The 22,380-nt window shown below is 46.1% G+C and overlaps 1 protein-coding gene across 1 annotated transcript in view; it reads left to right on the top strand.

Annotated features, from left to right (window-relative positions):
- Positions 1–22,380, top strand: part of Wwc2 (WW and C2 domain containing 2) — a 164,935-nt gene that overhangs the window by 98,722 nt on the left and 43,833 nt on the right. The window contains exons 5-10 of the mRNA XM_005362599.3: positions 6,244–6,323; positions 10,838–10,967; positions 12,095–12,241; positions 13,299–13,372; positions 16,854–17,096; positions 21,790–21,879. Of these exons, the coding sequence (XP_005362656.1) occupies positions 6,244–6,323; positions 10,838–10,967; positions 12,095–12,241; positions 13,299–13,372; positions 16,854–17,096; positions 21,790–21,879 (764 nt within the window). The remainder of the gene's footprint in view (positions 1–6,243; positions 6,324–10,837; positions 10,968–12,094; positions 12,242–13,298; positions 13,373–16,853; positions 17,097–21,789; positions 21,880–22,380) is intronic.

Below are 22,380 nucleotides of genomic sequence, written 5' to 3'. Positions count from 1 at the left end.
AATGACTGACGTTTCACTACACATGAAAGATCTTTGTATTTGTATGAATTCTAGCCAGCCTGCTTGGGCACCGCTGCCAGCCTGGGAAATCCTATTAGATCATCGCATAAACACACACACACACACACACACACACACACTTTGTCTTCTGACTTTCAGATGTTGCTGACCTTACTTCTGAGATGTAATGACCAGTGCTAATTTGTAACCCCAGCATTTACATTAGATGTTTTATTCTTAGAATGTTTAGATCAATTTATTTATTAATAGATGATATTTGGCTAAAGAATACAGTACAACTTTCCTAGTGGTTTGAATGAAACTAAGAAAAAGAGGAACCTGAAAGAGAAGTTGAGAGAAGACTGTCCAGTACAAGAGTTATCCTCATGCCCTGCTAGGAACTTCAAGGTAATTTCATAGCACATTTGTGCCCTTCTTTTCCCCTCAAAAAATCAGTGTCAGGCCTTGAAAAGAAATAACAATCATTCCATGGATTTAATGATATTTTATTTCTGTTTTTCTCTAATGATTTTGACCTCTTTGCCTAATTTTAAGGGCTCTGTACCGCAGGCTAAGTAATATGCAAATGAATTCCTTCCTCAACATTGTGTTGTTGAGCGATCTGGAGATTCTTCTTACTCATGTAAGTCACTTGCCTCTCCACTCTGACTCTCAGACACCTTCGTTCTACTGTGCTTGGAGCCTCTTACAAAATTAAATGCAGTTCACTTCTCTAGGAAAGGACATAGTGTCTTTCTGTATTAGACATTATATAATACATGTGTGTGTATATATACATATATATCATATATATAATATATATATATGTATGTATGTATGTATATCAGACAGTATTGGCCGGGAACAAATGATCAGTTTAGATGGTTTTTATGAAACCGGAACAAACAACCATCCAGAACAGGAAAAGAAAATTTAAAGCACACTAAAGAGAATTATCTTAGATTAAAAACAGTTTATTGGAATTAGAGAAGGAATATGGTTGAAATACATTGTATGTTTATTTAAATTCTCAGAGAATAAATTAAAGCACACTAAAAGCTTTCTTTTTCCTTGTTTTCTTTCTTTCTTTCTTTTTGAAACAGAGTCTTACTCTGTAGCACTATCTGTCCTGGACCTCACTGTGTAAACCAGACTGACCTTGAGTTACTAGAGATCCACCTGCTTCTGCTCCTATCCTAGGACTAAAGGTGTACAACACCACAGTGAGATTAAAATACTTTGTATAGGAAAGATTAGCCTCCTTTTTTGGATAAGGGAGAGCAGTCTCATTATCTTTTATATTTCTGTCACATGTCCTATAACATCTTTATTCCTTTTTATTTTAAATTAAATATTATTTTTAATTAGCAAAGCATTGGGTTTTGTTATGGCACTTTGAAACATAATTTGTTTCTGTTGCCCGTCCCTGCCTCCCTTTTTCCCTCCTTCCCTCCCTCCCTTTTTCCCTCCCTCCCTCATTTTCTTCTCCCTTCCCTGAACCATTTGATCCATCTGTCTGGTTTTGTATCATATATATTCTTTCTATTACCTTTTTCCTGTCATGGTTCCCTTTCTAGTTTCATGACAGATAGCCCCCCACTTATGTGCACATTCAAAGCTGGTCTATATAGGAGAGAGAGCATGCAGTGTGTGTCTCTATGAACCCCATTAACAGTGACTCATTCCACACACTTCCCTTCTCCAGGCACCCGAGTCCCAGACTCTAGCCACTGGTTTACCCACCTCCCCAGACACGTGTGTTGTGACCGTTTCACACAGATGACACTGCGGTAGCTTAAGTAAGAACGGCCCCCATAGGCTCATATTTTCATGCTTAGTTACCAGGGAGTGGCACTGTTTGAGAAGGATTAGGTGTGGCCTTGTTGGGGTAAGTGTGTCATGGGAGGTGGCCTTTGAGGTTTCAAAAGCCCATGCCAAGCCCCCCACCCCCGTGTGTGTGTCTGCTGCCTATGGATCAAAATGTAGAACTTTCAGCAAGATCCAGCATCTCGCCTTCCTTCATGCCACTGTAACCCCCGTCGTGATGATAATGCACTGAGCCTCTGAGACTGTTAGCAAGCCCCAATCTGAATGTCTTCCTCTGTAAGAGTTGCTGTGGTCATGGTGTCTTCTCACGGCGATAGAGCACTGACTGAGACTGTCGTCTGTAACATTCTCTCTGCTTTGGTTGCTGTCTTTGTTTCCGTAATGTCTCAAGGTCCCTCTGGGCAGTGGCAGCATCCATCAGAACAACAGCCCTTTGTAGTGTTGGGGAGCATACTGTGTGTGCCCTCCATCAGCCAGTGACTATGCATGTATGCATGTTTGTGCAGATACATTTTCATTTCTCTGGATATTTGCTTGGAATGGAATTGTTGGGTTATCTGATAACTTGCTGGTTAATTTTACGTGTTTATAGAGAAATTTTACATTATTCTCTATTATTTTTATCTTCAGACAGTATATTTCATAGATGTTAATATATTTTTTTCTCAATAAAAACTTTTATTGGAGCTTAAAAAACATTTCATTCATTCATCCCGTTTCTTATGGCAAAAATCCATTAATTAGCCCTCACGAATGGTCCAGACAGCATCTGGGGCTCCGTTGTCCTTGTTTTTAAGTTTAGAAGTGATGACTTTGGTCTTCTGACCATCTGGAGTTGATAAGCTGGGTAGTATAGTCTTGGTGCAGCCTAGGAGCAGTAGTCAAGAGAGATTTCCAGAAGGGGCGGGTTGACAGTTGCCCTTTCTTGTTTTATAGAGGAGCTCCTCGCAAGACAATGGAGAGACGGCGAAAGGGGAAGGTACTCATTAGTAAAATACCATTTTGCTCATTATAGCTTTAATGCTGCCGGGTTCACCTCGGGGGCAGCCTGGGAAACCTGCCTGTCTCCTGATCTTTCAGAGGCTTACAGGTTTCGGGTTTACCTTATTCCTGTCACCCTCTTCAGTCACCTGCTCTTGAAAGAGAGCAGTGCACTAGGACTGCACAGCGGGAAGAAGCGCTGTGCTTGACCACAGCGTCTTCCCAGTTTTCAGAAATAACTTTGAAGTCAATTTTAAAATGTCAGTGGCTTTAGCTTAGCAGTAGACAATGCAGGGAATGTGCCAAAGCCCTGGGCCTCTTGCCTCTCACTGCAGACTCCGAGTTTGACCCCAAGGAAACTGGTGCATAAGATTAAATGGTCGTTCAGGCTAAGAGGAAGCCCCGACCCCGGGCGTGTGGGCTGTCTACATCTTCCTTTCTGGGCCAGGGAAGATCGATGACTCTCAGGTAGGAGAAAGGGTCACAGGTGCCACTTAGGCCACTCAGCTGTAATTCTAACGGGAGCTCTAACACTTCCCCTGGGCTCCAGCCTGGTCTCTGCTAGACTGCCCACCGTTTTCTCTGCAGGTCGCATACTACTCACCTCTACGGTAAGAACGGGAACTATACCGATTATCACACATTGTTGTGAGACTTGAAGACTGGTGTGATTATCATCATGCCTGGATAATAGAACTGCCTGTCGTCACCTCTGTGGAGAGTGGGCTAGGTGTGCAAGTCCCTGCCGGCGTAGCCCTCCAGCGGGGCTCCAAGCTCGCGTTTTTACATTTGGGACCCTGCATCTGAGGGTTGCTTGGAGTGGAGCACAGAAGCAAACACGTGACCTTCCCATAGCTAGTGAAGAAATATGGGTGAATTCTTAACTCCATACTCACAAAACCAAAGAACAATAAGAAAGAAGGGCTGGCTGGAAATCAGATCTCTTCTCGTTTGTCAATACAATGGGAGTGAATTGTTTCATAATTAAGAAATAAAATCCATTTTATTTTCAAATTGATATTTGGGAAATAAGAATCATCCAGGTAATGTACCAGACGCCCTAAAACAGAAAGATTTGTGCTTACAGCTAATGTTAGACCAACTAGATGATGTGAGCGTAAAGACAGCTCAGGCTAGCACCGTGTGTCATTACCATCCAGTACACAATGAAATCCAGAGGCCAGAGATTATTTCTAGAGTTTAAAGTCTCGGTTTTTATTACGTGTGGTAGGAATGTTTGACATGAGCTCCAGCAGCGCTGAGTGTGCAGCGCTGGGTTGTTGGTGTAGGTGCCCCGTTGCACAGTGCTAGTGACGAATGATTACCCACTGAGCAGCAGCTCCCTGCCCGTCCCTCTAGCCCCTGGAAGCCATTCTCCCTCCCGTGAGTCTGACTAACTTGAGTACTTCATGTAAGGAGAACCGTGTGCTAGTTATTCTTCTCTGAGTGGCCTCTTATTTAACGTAGAAGTCCTCACTGCCCATCCATGTTAATACATATTCCAGAATCTTTTGACTTTTGTGAGCCTGAGTACTATTTCACTGTGGGTATCTAGCGTATTTCCTGTTATTCGTTTTTGGACACTTAGTATTTTCACCTCTGTGGTGAATGGGAGGAGTGCTGATACCCCTGAGATACGGAATAGTTGAAACACTTAAATTGATCTGCACTCTCTCCCAAATGACTCTAAGTACGATACTCCGTTTTCAGTGCACATGCTGATTGGTTTAATTCCGCAGTTCTACATGGTCTCAATAACAGTGCTTACCAACTCTCTTTTCAAAGGTAAGAGCTTTCAGTCCATCTCTCTGGGTTGCTATTGACTGTTTGATATACTCTTTTTTGTTGTTTTATGTAGAAGGGTTATTGTCTTTTTAACAAAAAGCATGAGAACGCAGTCAGGTACACAAGCACACAGGAAATGAGCTACTGATTACTCTTGGCTCCTTTGACATGCTAATAGTGAATGTCTTTCCGAGGCACTGGGAATGCTCCTTCACTCTTCCTGCCAGCTCTGTCTCTACCCGGCAGCCCCGCCCCACCCCAAGTCATTTCTTTCTTCTGGATCCCAATAGCATTGCTCTTACTTCTCTTTGTAGTTACAAATTGAATCTTTTTTTTTTTTTTTTTTTTTTTGGGTTTTTCGAGACAGGGTTTCTCTGTAGCTTTGGAGCCTGTCCTAGAACTGGCTCTTGTAGACCAGGTTGGCCTTGAACTCACAGAGATCCGCCTGCCTCTGCCTCCCGAGTGCTGGGATTAAAAGCGTGTGCCACACCATCGCCCGGCACAAATTGAGTCTTGAAATATAATTGCTTGTATTATCTCCCCTGATAAAATATGAGTGGACACAAAGTGAAACATTGGCTTAAGCTCTGACAGAAAATACTGGGTATCTTCTTTAACCTGGGCACTGTGTTTACACCCGTGCGCGACTCACACAGCTCCTGCCTTTTCCGCCGACCTCTCTCACATCCGCTGTGCATGTCCCTCTCCTACTTTGTCCCCCACTCTTTCAGCTTATTTTGTCTTTTCCCTGGGATTTCTGAATACACTATGAACTGAATACAAGTTCAGAAATACACTAAACTATGGTATAACGGAGGCTTAATACTTAAAGCTGTAGCCTAATATGTGAGAATGAGTTTCCCCTGCTCTTCTGAAGACTGACAGTACATTGTCACTAAACACCAGGCACGTGCTATACCTTTCTGAGCTGTCATACTGTCCTGTCACTGTTATCAAGGAATATCATAGGAAAAGTATTTCTGTCGGTGCGATAACAAGTATTTATTAATCACGTGTTTTCTTTGTCCCATGTGGACTTTGGGGATACCTGTGGTTTTCTGCAGCTTGCTGTCACCAGGGACAATGCCCTCCTGCAACTAGTTCTTGAAGAATTCTCTGAGATAAATAACGCAGAGAGCGACTAGGGAGGGTGGCCTGTGAAGTCAGGTGACAGTGAACTAACCAGAGATACCTGGGAGGAGTCGGCCTTGAGAGGCTTGGGCAGAGCCTTGGGCAAAGGGATAGCTAGCTGTGAGTGCCTGAGTGCATGGTCGGTCCCTGAGGCATGTGTCAGTGGGCATATGTGAGAAGCCAGGGCATGGCTGGCCATGCAGAGCGCAGTAAAGGAAGGGAAGAAGTCCAGGGTACAGAGTTAGTTGTATGTGGTTACAAGCTCTACTGTGACCCAGACTGACTGTACCACACAAAGGCCCGGATGATGTCCAGCTCGTCACAATGTTGAGTAAGTGAGGGTGAGTAGTGGTGATTGTACATCACTGATAATTTATATATAACTCATAAACCTCACATTGAATTTATGCGATGGAGAAATATTAAAATCTTTCTTAGCTTACTCACGTATGATCTTTTGAAATAATGTGCTATTACTAATTATTTATAAACACTAATGGCCACTGTTTTCTCATGAAGGTTAAAAAGCTGAAGAGAGAACTCTCCCAGATGAAGCAAGAACTTCTCTACAAAGAGCAAGGCTTTGAAACACTGCAGCAGTGAGTATTAAAATACTAAAATCGACGTTACAGCAATTCAAAGCTCCCTAATAAAAAACAGATACACCAATTCCATGGGAGATTTCTCAGAGACACAGAGAAAGTAAAAGGCTTAAAGCGCTGTGCCAAAAGCAATCAAGTTAAAAAAAAAAAAAACCTTGAAAAAAATCCATACACTTTGAAAAGGGCTGAACTTAGTCATTGAAGATGAGCCAAACAGACCAAAGTGAAAATGTTAACTTTGTGTCCGGGAGCCCTGGCCCACTGCGGCCTTCCCTCAGATTGTGGTCTGTGTCAGCCTTGATGGCTAGACTGGAGGGCTGGGCTTAAGAGTCTGCGCTCTCCCTGGGATTCTGTCCATCTTTCAGTGACCGTATGGATTCTAGCCTGACACCCCTAAGGGAGTCAGGGCAAGTCAGGCTCCGCAAGAGAACCCACTCTTCATCATTTGCCACATTCCCTCTGGTTTTTGCCTTCCAGTTCTAAATGAAGGTGGGCCACGGGGGTAGCACTAAGATGGGCCAGGTTAAATGGAAATGCAGATACAAAAAGGTGGCCTGTTCTGGAAGAACCCATGCCCTTCCCAGCCTAAAGAAGCCCCTGCTCTCTACTGACTGGGCTCATGCTAACACTGTCTCCTGCGGTCCCTGGTCCGCAGAAGAAGCCTGTGGTTTCCATAACTGTATGACCACAGGAAGCACCAAAGCTCTCCTTTAACAGCCTTCAGCTGCTGTGTCCTGTGCTCAGGCAGGGCCGGGTGCCATCAGCGGCAGGGCAGTGTTCCTAGGCCTCCTCCTGGCTGGTGTCATGCTCAGATAGGTTTCTCAGCTTCCTCAGCACTGTGTTAGCAATGCCAGGCCCACACGGGAGCCACCTCTCTGGGAAGTACCCAGCTCCGCTCCTGTTGCCTAGTCTGCCTTCTGTTCTTAGAAAATCTGCTGCCATTCAAGGCATTATTCCCATTAAGTAAGGCTCGTGACTGTCACTGGCCTACCATGAGCTGATTGTTCTTCGTGCTGAATGGTGACTTGTGCTTCTGACGCCCACCCACCCACTACTCTTGACCAAGTCAGGCACATGACTGTAATTTCAGGCCTTTGTTGTTATGATTCGGCCTTCTTGCCTCACAGAATCGGGGCACTGACACCCCTGTAGGTCCACCCACCCTAGTGCTCCCCAAACCTGCTGCTAGAATAACTGAGGAAGTCTGGAGACATCTGCTGCAGGTCCCCAGTGCCAGGTGTATTTGGTGGTCTCTCTCTAAGTCTCCAGTTTAGACTTGCAGCCCCAAGTTTAGATTCTGGCTGCATGACCTAGATGCATTATTTAGTAATCGTGTGTCAACATACAGCAGGGCTTTGCGGCAAGAGGATATCAAACAAAGAGTGCCAAAAAATCGTTAGCCGTATGGTAGACATTTTAAGATACATGAAATTATAACTCAGGGTTAAAGGTTAGCCAAACTCGCTGGGTTGTGTTGTGTTGGTGTGACAATACGCTATTGTTTCAAAGCAGTTTGCCTGCAAACCCTTTCCTTGGGCATCTGAGGCATCTGTAAGACTGTCGGTCGCATTCCGTGAGAAAACAATACACATCTGTGCAGAAAGCCGGGCTTTCTCTCGGAGTGAGCCGAGAACAGAAAGATACAGTATCTAAAAGCCGGGCTTTCTCTCGGAGTGAGCCGAGAACAGAAAGATACAGTATCTAAGGACAGAGACCTCTCCTGTTGCTCTCAGGTATAGACAAAGCAAAGCCTTATCCTCCAGCTGCTGCCCCTGTACCGCTAAAAAACTGACCAATATCTGGTAGACCAGAGACCAGACTGTAAAACAAACCTCCGTGCTAACGCCACGGAAGATTTGTTTATTTGTTGTGCCTGCGACAGTTTTCTGTAGCGTTTTATTTACTTCTTCACCACAGACAGGGATCCTGTCAATGAATCTTGAATTATAATGTGATTTGTCCTTGATTTCATTTTGCTTGGCACAACAGTTTTATGCTGGGTTAATAAATATCTTTCTATGTTTCTCAGTTTATGCCCACAAATTTGACGGAGGCCTAACAGTAGTGTGTGGCTTGTGTCTAGGAAGACCCCAGGAACACCCTGTGCTGCCCCCCCCAGGAGGGAAATGATAACAACAATTAGCAAATCAAAAGCAAGTGTGCTCCCCAAGAAAATGCGGCTCCTGAGCAAGTCTTCAGAGGAGGCACGCCAGTGAAAATCTCTTTCCAATATAGAATAAACATTTTAAAGTTTAAAAAAATAGGGGAAAATTAAGATTCTTTTCATTCAAACACAGAGAAATAAAAGCATGGAACTTCATTTTAAAGGCAAAAGGTGGCTAAGCCTATGGATCTGTGTAGCAAGAGCCAGCAAAAAGGTTAATAAGCCATTAAACTACTTTATATCTTTCTAGTCAGGTCAAAAGTGGGAGGAACGTGGGAAAAAAACATGGAGGAAGAGTGAGAGAGAGCGAGAAACGCGAAGTGGAAACGAACATTAAAGTCGGGAGGTTTGAGGGAGGGTTCCAAATACAGTAAGGTAGCAGAGAAGTTTACATCAAAACGAAAAACTCTCAGAAAATTAACCCAGTAGTCTACCTGGACTCTGGGTTTTAATTTTTAAGTGGCAAAGCGTGTTTCTGAACCAAGGGCAGGTTTTACCATTGCATGCGGGGGGTTCCACTCCTGGGAAGAAATCAGTGTTGCTCTGCAAAGTCACTTTGACACAGTTTCTGTGTCATGTAAACTTTTTATGAAATCCCAGTTTGTTTCCTGTTTTTGTTTGCTTGCTTTTAATTTATTAAGTGCCTTGCTTGAAAATGCAAAACAACATCTGGAAACAGCTTTGCTTTAGTGAGCCTTCACCTGTGTTAAGTTGGCGGGCATAATTCTTTGAGGAGCCAAAGAATGCATTGATAGATAAATCACTTCCAAAATAAGTGAAATTAAGCAATATTCGCAATGTTGTTTTCATGAACTATTCTAGCTTAGTGGTCATAAGAGCCCTCAGCCAGGGTCTGAACTTTAGGATAGTCGCCCTGCTAGCTGTGCTATGTGGTTTAAGAGTTAAATTTCCATAAGCTTTCCAGCCCCACCCCCCCCTTCTTCATTTGGAAAAAATGACAATGGGATCACCAAGGCCCACTTCCTACACTAAACTGTGTGTGTGTGTGTGTGTGTCTATGTGTGTGTGTGTGTGTCTATGTGTGTGTGTCTATGTGTGTGTCTATGTGTCTGTGTGTCTATGTGTGTGTGTGTCTGTGTGTGTCTGTGTGTGTGTCTGTGTCTATGTGTGTGTGTCTATGTGTGTGTGTGTGTGTAATTCTGTGACTCTGTTGCTGTACTTCATTATCAAATGACCTTATAATCAAGCTTATTTTGCTAGGCTTTTAAAAGCTTAATTGCTTGTTCAGTAGCATAAAATATTCACTAAAATGGTACTCAGGGAGATGCGTTATCTACAGACTGCGCTTGTTTGAGTTAACTTTGTTTGGCAGCGTTGAGGCGATGTTGTGTTTTATTCAGATGCACCTCTCACATTGGAGGTTCATATTATTAATTATTAAATGGCTTCAACCAGATGAGCTCCGGGTCCATTTCTTCTGATTCAGTGTCTGCCATTTCTCTGGAGGGCCCATGATAAGCAAGTCCCAAAGCAGGTCTGAGAAACTGTGTAGAGCTGCAGGCTGGTGGGGCAGAGGCATTATCTGTAAGTAAAACCCAAGGTGTATCTAGAAAGAACCCTGGAGGGGCCTTAACTGACGAGAACAGGATGCTGATCATGACCGGAAGATCCAACAACTTCTTAAACAGAAGTAGGAGATTTGGTTGAGCCCTTCCCAAACAGTGAGTCTCCAGGTCCTCTAGCCTACAGTAATCATGATGTACATCTGTGGGAACCCAGGACAGATTGACGCACCGAAGAGCTCGATACACACTGGCAGAGGGGCACAGCTGCCATCTGTCTTGTTCCTAAATTCAAACTCATTCAGCAAGGCAAGAAGTTTGATCTCAATTCATAGCTTTAGTAGATACTTTTTAGATGTTTGACAGAAACAAGAAGCCGTACAATCCAAATATCGCCATAAACTCACTAGTACAAATAAGACCTGTCAGGCACTTACTAGAGACTCACCATACCACCGCTGCTCTGCCAGGTGTTGCTCGGGCCTCATACCTGGAAACTTCAGTGGCCGCTGCTGTGTCTGCTGCTGCAGTGTGGCTGGTCCCTGCCAGTTTTCTTTCTTGGCTGACAGATAAGGCTGAGTGTGGTAAAGACCGGCTCAGCCAGCATCAGGAGCAGCCAGGAATATGTGTGTGCCTAAAAGTGGGTAGGAGGGCTAAGGTACGATGCAGCAGCGGATGGAGAAGTCGAACTGAGTCTGTGCAGTGTCCTGTGAGAGCAATGGTGCAAGGTTGTCTGCCAAGGAAGGGGACCAAAGCCAGCGGTTCCTCTGCACTTACCTTTTTATATAAGACTTCTTTTCCTTCACCTCTTCCTCACTTAACAGAATTGATGAAAAGATGTCAGGAGGCCAGAGCGGGTATGAACTTGGTGAAGCCAAAGCCATCCTGACGGAACTGAAGTCTATCAGAAAAGCCATCAGCTCAGGAGAGAAAGAAAAGCAAGATCTGATGCAGGTATGTCGTAGGCATCCGTGTCTGTCTGCTCATGCAGGTATGTCGTGGGCGTCCGTGTCTGTCCACTCATGCAGGTATGTCGTGGGCGTCTGTGTCTGTCCGCTCATGCAGGTATGTCATGGGCGTCCTGTCTGTCCGCTCGGGCCCGGGACGCTCTCCCTACTCCTGCTGATTGTGCCCACCCTGGATAGTTACAGGCTCTGAGGAACACATGGAGAATGAGTTGGTTTCCAACTTGTAGCCCTTGTGAAGGCAGGGCTCAGATGCCCTTCTAGACCGAGTAGAGTGGGGGAGATGGAGCCTGGAATCCATAGGGAGAGCTTGTATCTTGGCACACCCCTAAGCCTGTGGAAGCTTCGTGTGGGATAGATTATCAGGGTTTTCACTATGAGTGACCCTCACCTAGGGCCCACGGGAGTGGGTCACCATCATCAGTAGGTAATGGATATGCCTCTTGGGCTGGGGGACATTGGCCCAGCCAGGAGCAGCCACCGGTACCTCCAGGAGAGCTGCTAGTTGATCCCTTTGTTTCTCACTGTACAGTCTCCAGCCTGCAGATCTTAGCTCCTCAGATCCATCCTCACACAGGGAAACACAGAACAGCAGCTGTGATGAGCAGACTGAATATCTGAGCCTGTTGGAGCCCTGCCCTTGTCTTGAGGACATCTCCCTTCTGTCCCTTTCCCTCTACCTCATAATTTAAAAAAAGAAGACATTAGGCGTTCATCACCATCTAGACAGGCTTCAGTCTGTGTCTCCGTCCAGTGTTAGCGCCAGCAATGATACTTGGGCCTGAGTCCCATTCCCAGCCGCCTGTAGCTCCAGCTCCAGATCGGACGCCCTCTTCTGTCCTCTATGGGCACCTGCACACATGTGGCGCTCACACACAGAGACACACACAAAATACATGTATAACAAATCAATACACAGCTAGATTCTAGTACCCACAGGAGAAGGGAGGCTACCTGCTAAATATGCCCTCACATGCTTCCAGAATCACACACCTGTGCAAAATACACAGTGGAGTCACGACTTTGACCAGCAGAGCCCTTCCCTTCAGTGGTACTATGGAAGAGGACTGCCCTCCTGCGTGGTAGTCTTAGGAGGTGCTGTGTGCTTCTTGACAGAGTCTTGCTAAGCTGCAGGAGCGCTTCCATGTGGACCAGAACATGGGCAGCTCGGAGCCAGACCTGAGATCTAGTCCTGTGAACTCCCACCTCTCTCTGTCCCGACAGACCCTGGATGCTGGGTCACAGACAAGCATTTCTGGAGATGTAAGTAGGGGGGTTTGAGGGGCACAGGGGAAGGGGTGGGGGGAGTCTAACCGGAGCTGGAGAGTGGGCACTCAGTGTCTCGCCCTCCAGATTCAGCCTCGTGTTTTGCATCAAAGTGCCAAGTGCGCACAGCAGGAACGTCCCCGGATGCATCTCTTTGCAGATGCTACTGAGGAGGTAGACATTACCACCCAGTTTAATCCCCCCAACTCGGTTTACAGACGTGTGAACCAGAGTCACTTCTATGAACACTAAGGGGAATGGAAACCAAAGAGGTGCTTTCAAAGCTGGCGGCTCCGCCTCTGCCAGAGCCTCCCGGCACCCACATCAGGCAGCTCATAACCTGTGACTCCAGCTCCAGGGGCTCTGACAGCCAGATGTGCCCCCCAAACACCCCCTCACGCCACAGACTCTCACACACACGTCCATGTACATGAGTTCTTGTTTTTGAAAAAGAAATTGTTTTTATAAATTTGAAGTTGAGTATTTGTAAATTATAGCTTATGTTTGAAAATATTTCCTATGATCTGTATATCATTATGTCCCCCTCTTCCCCGGGAAAAGCCACCCACAAGTGTTTAGGTTTGTTAGGTCCCCGCTTATATTTATGCCTCTCAGATGCCTGTGCTCTGAAAATGAAGCAGACCGTGCTGACAGTAGGTCTCACCTGTTTGGAAATTAATTCCTAAGGTTATTTAATTTACATTGCATGTAGTTATGAGTTAAATAATGGAAATTTTGGCAAAGAAATCAGTTCCATTTCGTAAATTTCATTGACCTACACACCCTTCATAAACTCGCAGACACCAGACACAATTGCCTAGTGTCTTTGTCTTGGATTTAATCTGAGTGGAAAGCAGTGCGAAACTCTTTGCAAAACAGATGAGCCCGGGTGAGGACGCCTTTCCCCTGCTGAGTAAGTGCGGTTTAACTGGAGCTTCCCCATTTCACAGCCATTTTCTCCAGCTTTTCAATTACCCGGGCTTCCTAGAAACAAAAGCCGTTTACTTCATTCATTAGCAGAGTTAATTGACTTTCTTCCTTCTGTTTTTACTAGATTGGGGTGCGGAGCCGATCAAATTTAGCTGAGAAGGTCAGGCTGAGTCTCCAGTATGAAGAAGCCAAAAGAAGGTGAGGGCCAGGTGCTGGCTCGCCGAGGTCGGTGGGCTCCAAGGATGGTCTCTTTTTCAGAATTAATCTTTGCGGCTGTGGTGACGGGTGTGGCCCACTACCCTGCTATTGTCACCAAGCCTGCCCTTAACCTGTGAAGGCCGCTTCCTGTCTTCCAGCTCTCTCTCCACCCCCTGCAAAGTTCAAAACTAAAGAGAATTTCAATTTCTTTCTATTTATTTGTTTTTTGAGGCAGCATTTCTCCATGTAACTCTAGCTGTCCTGGAACACAAACTGTAGACCAGGCTGGCTTCAAACTCAGAGATCCGCCCGCCTCTGCCTCCCAAGTGCTGGATTAAAGGCGTGCGCTGGATACCCAGCTTGAATAAGGAGAATTTAGTGAGAAGTATGGGAATGAAGGTTTCCGCTTCCCTTTTGGGAACAAAGTCTGGAGCTTGTATAATGCATCCAATTGAAAGTGATGGTTGTTTCCTCGGCTAAAGCCCTGTGCAGTGGCCCAGCCCTGCCCCTTTGCTGGGACTTACCTTTGAGTAGCCCTTTATCCTGAAGGCTCCCTACTGCTGCCTAAGAGGTGCTGTGTGTCTGTTCCAGCTGACAGTCAGGGAAGGAGGCGGGAATCTCTCCATTACCTCTTAAGCTCTTGGGTTCTCATCTTTTTAATTCCTTGACTCTGCTGGGGTTCAGTACAAGAAACCACAAGGTCCTGAAGTAGCAGGTAGATACTCTTATTCTTACTCTTACCTTATCACACCCCATTCAGGAGTTAGTTTCCAAACAGGTGAGACCTACTGTCAGCACGGTCTGCTTCACTTTCAGAGCACAGGCATCCGAGAGGCATAAATATAAGCGGGGACCTAACAAAACTAAACACTTGTGGCGGCTTTTCTCGGGGAAGAAGGGGACATAATGATATACAGAACAGAGGAAATATTTTCAAACATAAGCTATAATTCATAAATACTCAACTTTAAATTTATAAAAACAGAATGATGGTGAAGGTCATTCTGCTACCGATGATTTCATTATTTGTCTTTTAAGAGCTTAAACACGCCACTGATTGTCACCATTCAGGAGACTTTAGGAGAAACTGCGTTGTCACCTTACAATAATCTAAGGAATGTATTTTGTTCCTCCTCAGACCAGGAGGCCCTCCCAGAGTGTTGAGGCTCCTACCATAAAGAGGACCCTCCGACCCTCAGACATTCGCATGTGTCCATTATTACTAGAGACGATAAAATTTTAAAGCAATTGACCACAGGTCTTAGAGGTTATCTGGCTTTAACAGAGTGAAATGAATATTACTGTATTACAATATTTGCCTCTGTATTAGCCAGTCTTTCAAATAATTCTTGGGTCTTCAGTTTACTGAACAGAAATCCAAGTTTCGTTCCATAAATGATTGACCACATGACCTTCAACAAGTTCCTTGGTCATTCTGAGTGACATTTAAGTCAGCTAATTTTAATGTCTCTAACTTCCCCTGGTAGATTTTAAATGTCTTGAGGCTAGGAAAGCCTTTTTGATTATATTATCTCCTTTCAAGGAACAGAACTGGGAGCTTGCCCTCAGTAGCTTTGGCGGGTTGGTCTTTGGTGTGGAGGCCCAGGCTGTGACAGCTCTTCAGGGTGGCGTAGTCAAGGGTCCTCTCGCTGTGAGCAGGCCAACCCCGTAACAGCCGCAACTCCTTGGTTCTGCCATGGACAGAGCCCAAGATTTGTGTCCTGTTTTCTGAAGGCTCGTGGCCATAACTCAGAATTAAAGAGCCTGGGGCTTGCAGCAAGTCTTCTTAAGGACTGCACCTTGCTGCCTTTGGGTCACTGTGAGCTTTCCCTCCATGGTGATCAACTGTAACAGTTAACAACCTCCTAGTTCCTGGAAGTCCCCTCCACATCCTCCCTGCCACATCCGTGTGCCCGTTCCAAAATAAAATCCAATGTCTGCCTAATCGTGTGTCCTCAAGTAATAAATAGATAGATACCTTTCTTCCCTGTGCCTTGCTGTTACTCCCAGCTCAACCGGCTGCTTTGGGCACGTCAAAGCTTAGGCCATTGTTTCCTCGCCATTTGGCTGTTCTGCTGTGTTATTGGAGCTGGTTTTCGGGTTTCTGGTGATGCTGACTCTCAAGGGAATTTGCGTGTGTTGAAAACACATTTTCCTCCTCAGTTCTTAACAAGGAAAGACGTGAGATATTCTTCCCTGAACCTGTTTTCTCCTCCAGCTTTTGTTTTATGTGCTCAACGAAGCTAATAATATCATGCTTATTTAGCGATTTGATGATTAATTCCAGTACGGGGAGACAGTTGTTTCTGGCTTTGTGTTTAAAGCAAGAATTGCCGATGTTACACCTGTCGTGAGTGCAGCAGAGGTGGAAAGAGAAGCACACTGCATATGTACCAATCCAGGATAACTTTTGCTTTGTAAAAAACCACAGTAAGAAACTTAAGACACAGGGGTCCAGACCTGCTTCATTCATATCTTTGTTTTGAGCTTTTTCTCATAACGGTTTCATCCTCTCCCTTGTAGTTTCTTCCTTCAAAACAGGGGAAGTCATCCCTTTTTCTGTCTGCTGTCCACTGCTTTACGTAGGGCTATGGGTTTCAGTGGTGTTTGTCTGGGTCTTTCCTATGGCCTATGAGCCGTCAGCTTTCAGTCCATGGGAAGTCGTGATTGGCTTCGCAGTGCTGCAGGGCAGGTCATTTCATTCTGGAGACTCGGCATTTGTGCTGAATTGGGAGTTATGCAAATCTGACCATCTCTAACTGGGCTCGAGACATTGGGAAGTCCTAGGTCAGCCAGGACTGTGACGCCAGAGGCTTTACAGTGGTGCTTTTTTCCTTCACTCTGTGGTTGCCACGCTAGCCGCCTTGTCCTTGCTGGTTAAGGTCCACCGTACCTGCCCCTGTGCAGCCCAATAACCAGAAAGGAACATAGGTCAGAAGCAGTAATGCCTGAGATGGTCCAATATTACTCAATAATTAATGCTTACCATGCGAAGTTCCCAATGAGGGGAGATTTCCCAGTGTGAAGTTTGAGAAAAGTGGGGTGGGAAGAAATGGGACCCTGCCCATCATCCTTGGTGATACGAAACCTTAATGAGTTGATTTTGCCTTCATATGGGTTGACCGAGGTTCCTCTCCTGTCTCATTTCTTCCTTCTGTGATCTGCTGCTGCCTCAGTTTCTACCCAGCTTTGGAAATTACCATTTGAGTAAGGAACTCTAACCTACAACCTGGCATTTGGGGGCAGCCTGACATGTTTGTTTCTTAATGGAAGCTCCTGGCTAGCCCTCCCATTACCCCGCACACATCAGGAGTGCCTGCCTGTGGTACTCTACTTTAGATGCTCCGTTCACGTGACCTGGAGTATGTGACTGCTGCTTGCTCTCTGGGAAGATGTAGATTACAGTTGCACCGGGACGTAACCTGGGCTGGTTTCCCTTTTCCCAGGAGTCCTAAACACTTGTGTCTTCTATGTCTTTTAGCATGGCTAACTTGAAAATTGAACTGTCAAAGTTGGAGAGCGAGGCCTGGCCCGGGGCCCTGGACGTCGAGAAGGAGAAGCTGATGCTGATCAAGGAAAAAGAAGAGCTTTTGAAAGAGCTGCAGTTCATCACTCCGCAGAAACGCACGCAGGACGAGCTGGACCGCCTGGAAGCAGAGCGCCAGCGACTAGAGGAGGAACTGATGTCTGCACAAGGCTTGCCGAGCAGAGCTCTGGCCGAGAGGTGTGTGTGTGTGTGTGTGTGTGTGTGTGTGTGTGTGTGTGTGTGTGTTTCTGGGAACAGGGTGACTTGAACCTATGGTTGTGTCTTAAGGTGACGTTTCCCCAGGTTTGGAAATTTTAAATATAACTTCTGCTGTTTGTGGACTCAGAAACAGCACAAAACAATTTCATTTTGGCAGAGCAATAAAGCTCACCCTCCTGTGCCCTGGAGTATCAGTTCCTCTGTGTCTATTAGGAATGGGAAAGTGCTCGTGACAGATGTTGAATAACTAAGGAATGTTGACATAAAATCAGGAGCGCACTACATCACTGAGCAAGCCTGATAACAATAGCTATAAACTGTTGCTTTCTGAGGAAAATGCTCTAGACTTCATGAAGCAGGGCAGCCTTCGTAGGCTGGTTTTCAATACTGACAAGAAGCCCTATGTTTATTGCTTTTAATTTCAAAAGGAAAGGAAGCGACAGCTTGCTCTCTTTGATACCTTAATCAGTCACAGGATGTTCCTCTCATGTGGCTTGTCAGCTGAACACTGCTTCTGAAGCAGAGGCAAGCATTCTAAGCATCTTCTGATTTGTCTGTGGGAAGGTGCAAGTTATTTATTCAAAAGTACCCAGTGCCGCAAGCAGAGCGGCAGGACTGTTGATCAGAGGACACACATGTCCCTCGGATGTGAGCACACCAGCCAGAACCCGGTGCCTGGACAGATCTGTGTTTCTGGCTGCTGTGGCAGCGTACCTGTTTGGCGGCAATCTGTGGCCCTTGAGAACCAGTGCGCCTCCTAGACCAGCAAGGAGAAGGGTCTGCCCCAGCGGCCTGGAAATGAGTGCACGCGTCCATCCAGAACCCAGTTCCTTCTCCTTCTTCATCCTTTGCCTCTTGCCTTCTAATCCCTATTTCTCAATGACGGTCCACAGTTTTAAACATTAATATACTTTAAACTATGGGGATGGTGGGGCAGGGAGGGAGAAATCTGAGGTTCCTGATTAGGTCTTAGCATGGGCATGTTTTGAGTTTAGCCGTTTGGGGAAGTCCTGCTGATGCCCCTCGTGGCTGCAGCGCCCTCGTTTTAGGGAACATGAGCAGGTATCCCGAGGCAAACCCTCTACAGACCGCAGGCATCCGGCTGAATGCCTCGCTGTTGCCTTGTTTCCCCTCTCATCCACCTTCCTGTGCTGAAAGAAGAGTTAGTTCTGGGTGTGAGGAAGGACCCAGGCAGCAAGCACCCACAGGCACAAGAGTAAGGAGACGGGAAGGGTGAGTTACTCGGGTCTGCATTTGTGTATTTTAACTTTCCAGCGAAGACTCACTAGTGGATGCAAAGAGCGGGTGGCCTTTGTGTCTCCTGTGTACAACACCAGTGCCTTTTACATTGTACAGCACTTTCTAAAGCCCGTAGATTGTTCCCTTCATGTCCCGGGGGTTGGTTCCAGAACCTCTCCCTGAAACCCAAGCCATAATTCCCCTTTACAAATGTGTAGTGTCAACAGAAAACATACACATGTCCTCTCAGAAGCTTTAAACACTTTCTAGATTACGTAGAATTCCTAACAGAAAAATAAATGTTATGAAAATAGTTGTCATGCTAGTAGAGCAGGTGGTGGCCAGCAACACCCTAGGGAGAATTCACTGGGTGACATCGAGCACATTGTCAACATCAGACCCTCAGTTTCTTGGTGCTGACACACCAAAGCAAGCTTCCTGCTGTCTTGCTTTAAGCTTTCCTGTTTCCCATCCTATTGTGGGTTTCACATTCTTTCAGGGATGAACTCAAATTGTGGTCTCCAAAGACACTAAACTCATATGAACTCACAGGCATCCTTTGTATCCTGACCCCCAGTTTCTACTGCCGCTGTAGAGCACAGTAGTGAGCCCCACAACAGTGGCAGACAGCTCCCTCTAGCGGTAATAAAGCTTATCTGCACAAACCGTAGCTGGACCAAAGAGAAATTGCTCTCCAGTCCTGTACCCCTTTATACTTTGGCCCCCAGCACTGGCGCTCTGTAAACTGTGGTTTCTTGTAGCCGACAGATCTTTGCTGCTTCACACAAATTCCAGGGCTCACCCCGAAATCATCAGTACACCTGAATTACTTAAAGTTTTTTTGCTAAGGCATCTGGAGATTATTTGAAACAAATGGGCTGGGCATGTGAGTGTCATCTACTTTTCTGTTTAATGGAAAGGAGACTGCTTTACTGTATCAATGACATGAACGCTTCCCAGGTGGGAAGTTGTGAGCTCGGGAGAGGCAGCGCCTCCCTCCCTTGGAGTGCTGAGGTAGACACAGAAAGAGATGGTGGCCTGATACATTGCCAAGGGCAACCTGAAGGGCAATGAAGAGAAACAGGACGGATACAGGGTGGAGGGGTACCCTTTATGAGCCCCTTTCTCCCTGAGGAAACTAGACTGCAGGACTGGGAAGGAGCATAGAGAGCCAAGCTCAAGAAGAGGGCCATATTTATAATTCCCTGGGTGTGCAAGACCTTGTCACCTAGTCTGAGGAAGACTTCCAGCTGCCCTCAACTGACAGCTTGATGAGTCCATTAAGGGCAGTAGCTGCTGCCCTGCTCCAAGATCTCCGTGGCTTTTCACAGCGCCCTTACCGCCCTTCCGCCCTTCTAGTGGCACCAGCAAGAAGTTTGTATAGAGGAGAGAGGAAGAGCCAGTGCCTGCCTTCTGGGACCTTAGCGTCATCTGGGAGAGGGAACATGTGAACAAGAACACTCAAGTGGAGGCTTTGGGGATGGCTCAGGCAGTAAAGTGTCTGCTTTGTATGCACAAGGGCCTGACTTTGAGTCCATAGACCTGCATTTAAAAACTAAAAAAGCCAAACATGGCTACAAGTGTGTATTCCTAGTGCAAGGGTAGATCCCGGGGCCTAGCTGAACAGGCAGTCTAGCCAGTCCATAAGGGCCAGGTTCAGTGAACCCAACAGCTCAAAAGATAAGATGGGGCTGGAGAGATCGCTCAGCAGTTAAGACCACTCACTGTTCTTGTAGGAACAGCACCCACATGGTGGCTCACAACTGGCTGTAACTCCAGTCCCGAGGGATCTGACACCCTCTTCTGACCTCCACGGGCAATGCATGCATGTGGTGCACGGACAGACACACAGGCAAAACAGCCACACACATACAATAAAAGGAAAAATAAAACATCAACCTCTGGTGTACATGCACACACGCACGCACACACACACACACACACACACACACACACACGAGAATACACATGAGCACAAAAACCAAGCCAAGTAGTTGAGAGCCAGCCTGCAGGAGCTGGCCCAGCAGCCCCTGAGTGTCATTATGACCTTGAGAACAAAAGACACTATCCTCTGCAAAGTGTCCCTTAGGACATGAGGAAATGCCTTTGTATTAATAAAATTGATATTTGATTTTAAAATGTTACTTATTTCTGAAGTATGTCTCCTGTTGCCAGAGACACATGTTTTGGCAGTGTTTGGGCTGTCTCCAGACCTTCCCATTCAGTTCATCTTTTCGTTGATATTTCTTCCTGATTCAGTTGATTTGTTTAGGAGATTTTAAAAAATAGGCTGCGCTTCTTAAAAATGAAGTTATAAAAGTTATGAAAGAATTAGCCATGCCGGTATTCCAGAAAATGGCAAGAATTACTTTTCAATTGTAACATAATGGAAATTGTGTTGTTGACACATCAGAGGGACAGGTGCCTATAAATAAAACGTGCCCATCTCCTCACTACCCAAGACGTGCGTAAAATTTCAAAGGGTTGGAAACTGGGGAGATTTTCTTTTCCTCCAAAGCCATGTGTCTTACTGTGTGTATGGCCACCTCGCAGGGCTGTGAACAATGGGGCTGTTCTGTGGCCTGTTGAGCCTTTTCCCAGGCCTTGCTCCCTTTGATCCCTTTAACCGCCTTATCAGGTAGACACAGAAGCATCGTAAGCATCGTTCACAGCCGAGAAAGGTGAGCCCCGCTAGCCAGTGGCTTTGCCAAAGGATCCCGGGCTCCCAAACAGCAAATCCCAGGCTGGGCACCGAGCTCTGCCTTCCCCGGATGACGTGTCAGGGCCCCGGTTGATGGGATTTGTGCAGGCACTAAGCTTTTCCTTGGATGCGTGACCTATTTTGAACTGAATTTGTTTCGAGATAAAATTCTCCAGTACTCTAACTGTATGATAATCTGCTCCAGGTGAGGCAGGACGGAGCTAGGGAGGCGGCTCTCTTGGACTTCTTGGTGAGATTGTCACTCGGCAGGTTAGCCACAGCAGCCTCTTGGATCTGTCTCTCTCACTGCTAAACCTCCCGGGAAATTAGCGGTGCAGTTTTTGTAGTTAAGCACGATTTTACAGCAATGCCTGCTATATTCAGTACTTCCGGCGGCCTTTTACTCTCCGCTACCTAATGGTATCCAAAGGTTTAGGTTTTCACTGCGGTCAACGTTGTCATTGTTTTCCCCATGTCTGGGGCCAAATCATTTACCAACTTGAGAAAGTTTACACTGCCAACACTTAAAGTTTTCCTGGCTTTGGACTGGCCATACCTCTCCAGCTCCATTTATCGTGGCTGTGAAGCTCCGCCCCTTGCTGTGGGCGTCCTCTATCAGGTTCATCCAGATGCCCCTCTATCCATGATTCTGGGATACTGAGTTTTTCTGTTGCTTAGTTTGGGTTTCTAAGTTATCATTTGAAAATTAATTTCTTTGTTTTTTTTTTCTAGGTTGAAATTAGAAGAGAAAAGAAAAGAGCTGCTCGGGAAGCTTGAGGAGACTAGTAAATTAACCACTTCCTTGTACTCACAGCTCAAAAGGTAAGCGTGGCGGGCCCTTGAAGGGAGCATCTTTCCCAGCACCCAGGCAGACCCTGGTTCCTCATTGGTTGGTTTTTACTGCTTAAAAGTAAACAAATAAGTTATGCCCGCTCCACTAATGTTTAAATCACCAAGTTTAGAAACAGGTTTCCCTCCCCCCCACCATAAACTCCATATTTAAGTTTGGAGTGCATTCTAAAATCTCCTGCCGAAGGGAGCTCGCCTTATCTGTCAGTGAATACCGGAAAGTACTGTGTTTCTGCCGTTACTCCACCTTCGTTCACCAAGGGAGACAGGGAAATCTACCGTGAATAGCTGCCCGTGGCTTCCTTACACGGATTAGAATATTCACTCTTGCATGAGGGGGCTCGTGGGTCCGCCGCCGCCCTGTCTTCCTAGCCATGGCTGCGACGCTGACACTTGCTGTCAGCCTTTTCCAGCCTTGTTGAAGTGTGAGGTTCTGAGGGTGGCTCTGCAAGGTGACTTACAAGCATGCGTTTG

Source organism: Microtus ochrogaster, linkage group LG7_11 (genome assembly GCF_000317375.1).
Source record: "Microtus ochrogaster isolate Prairie Vole_2 linkage group LG7_11, MicOch1.0, whole genome shotgun sequence".
NCBI lineage: Eukaryota > Metazoa > Chordata > Mammalia > Rodentia > Cricetidae > Microtus > Microtus ochrogaster.
Note: the sequence above shows the minus strand (reverse complement) of the source record. Positions and strands in the feature narration are given on the sequence as shown.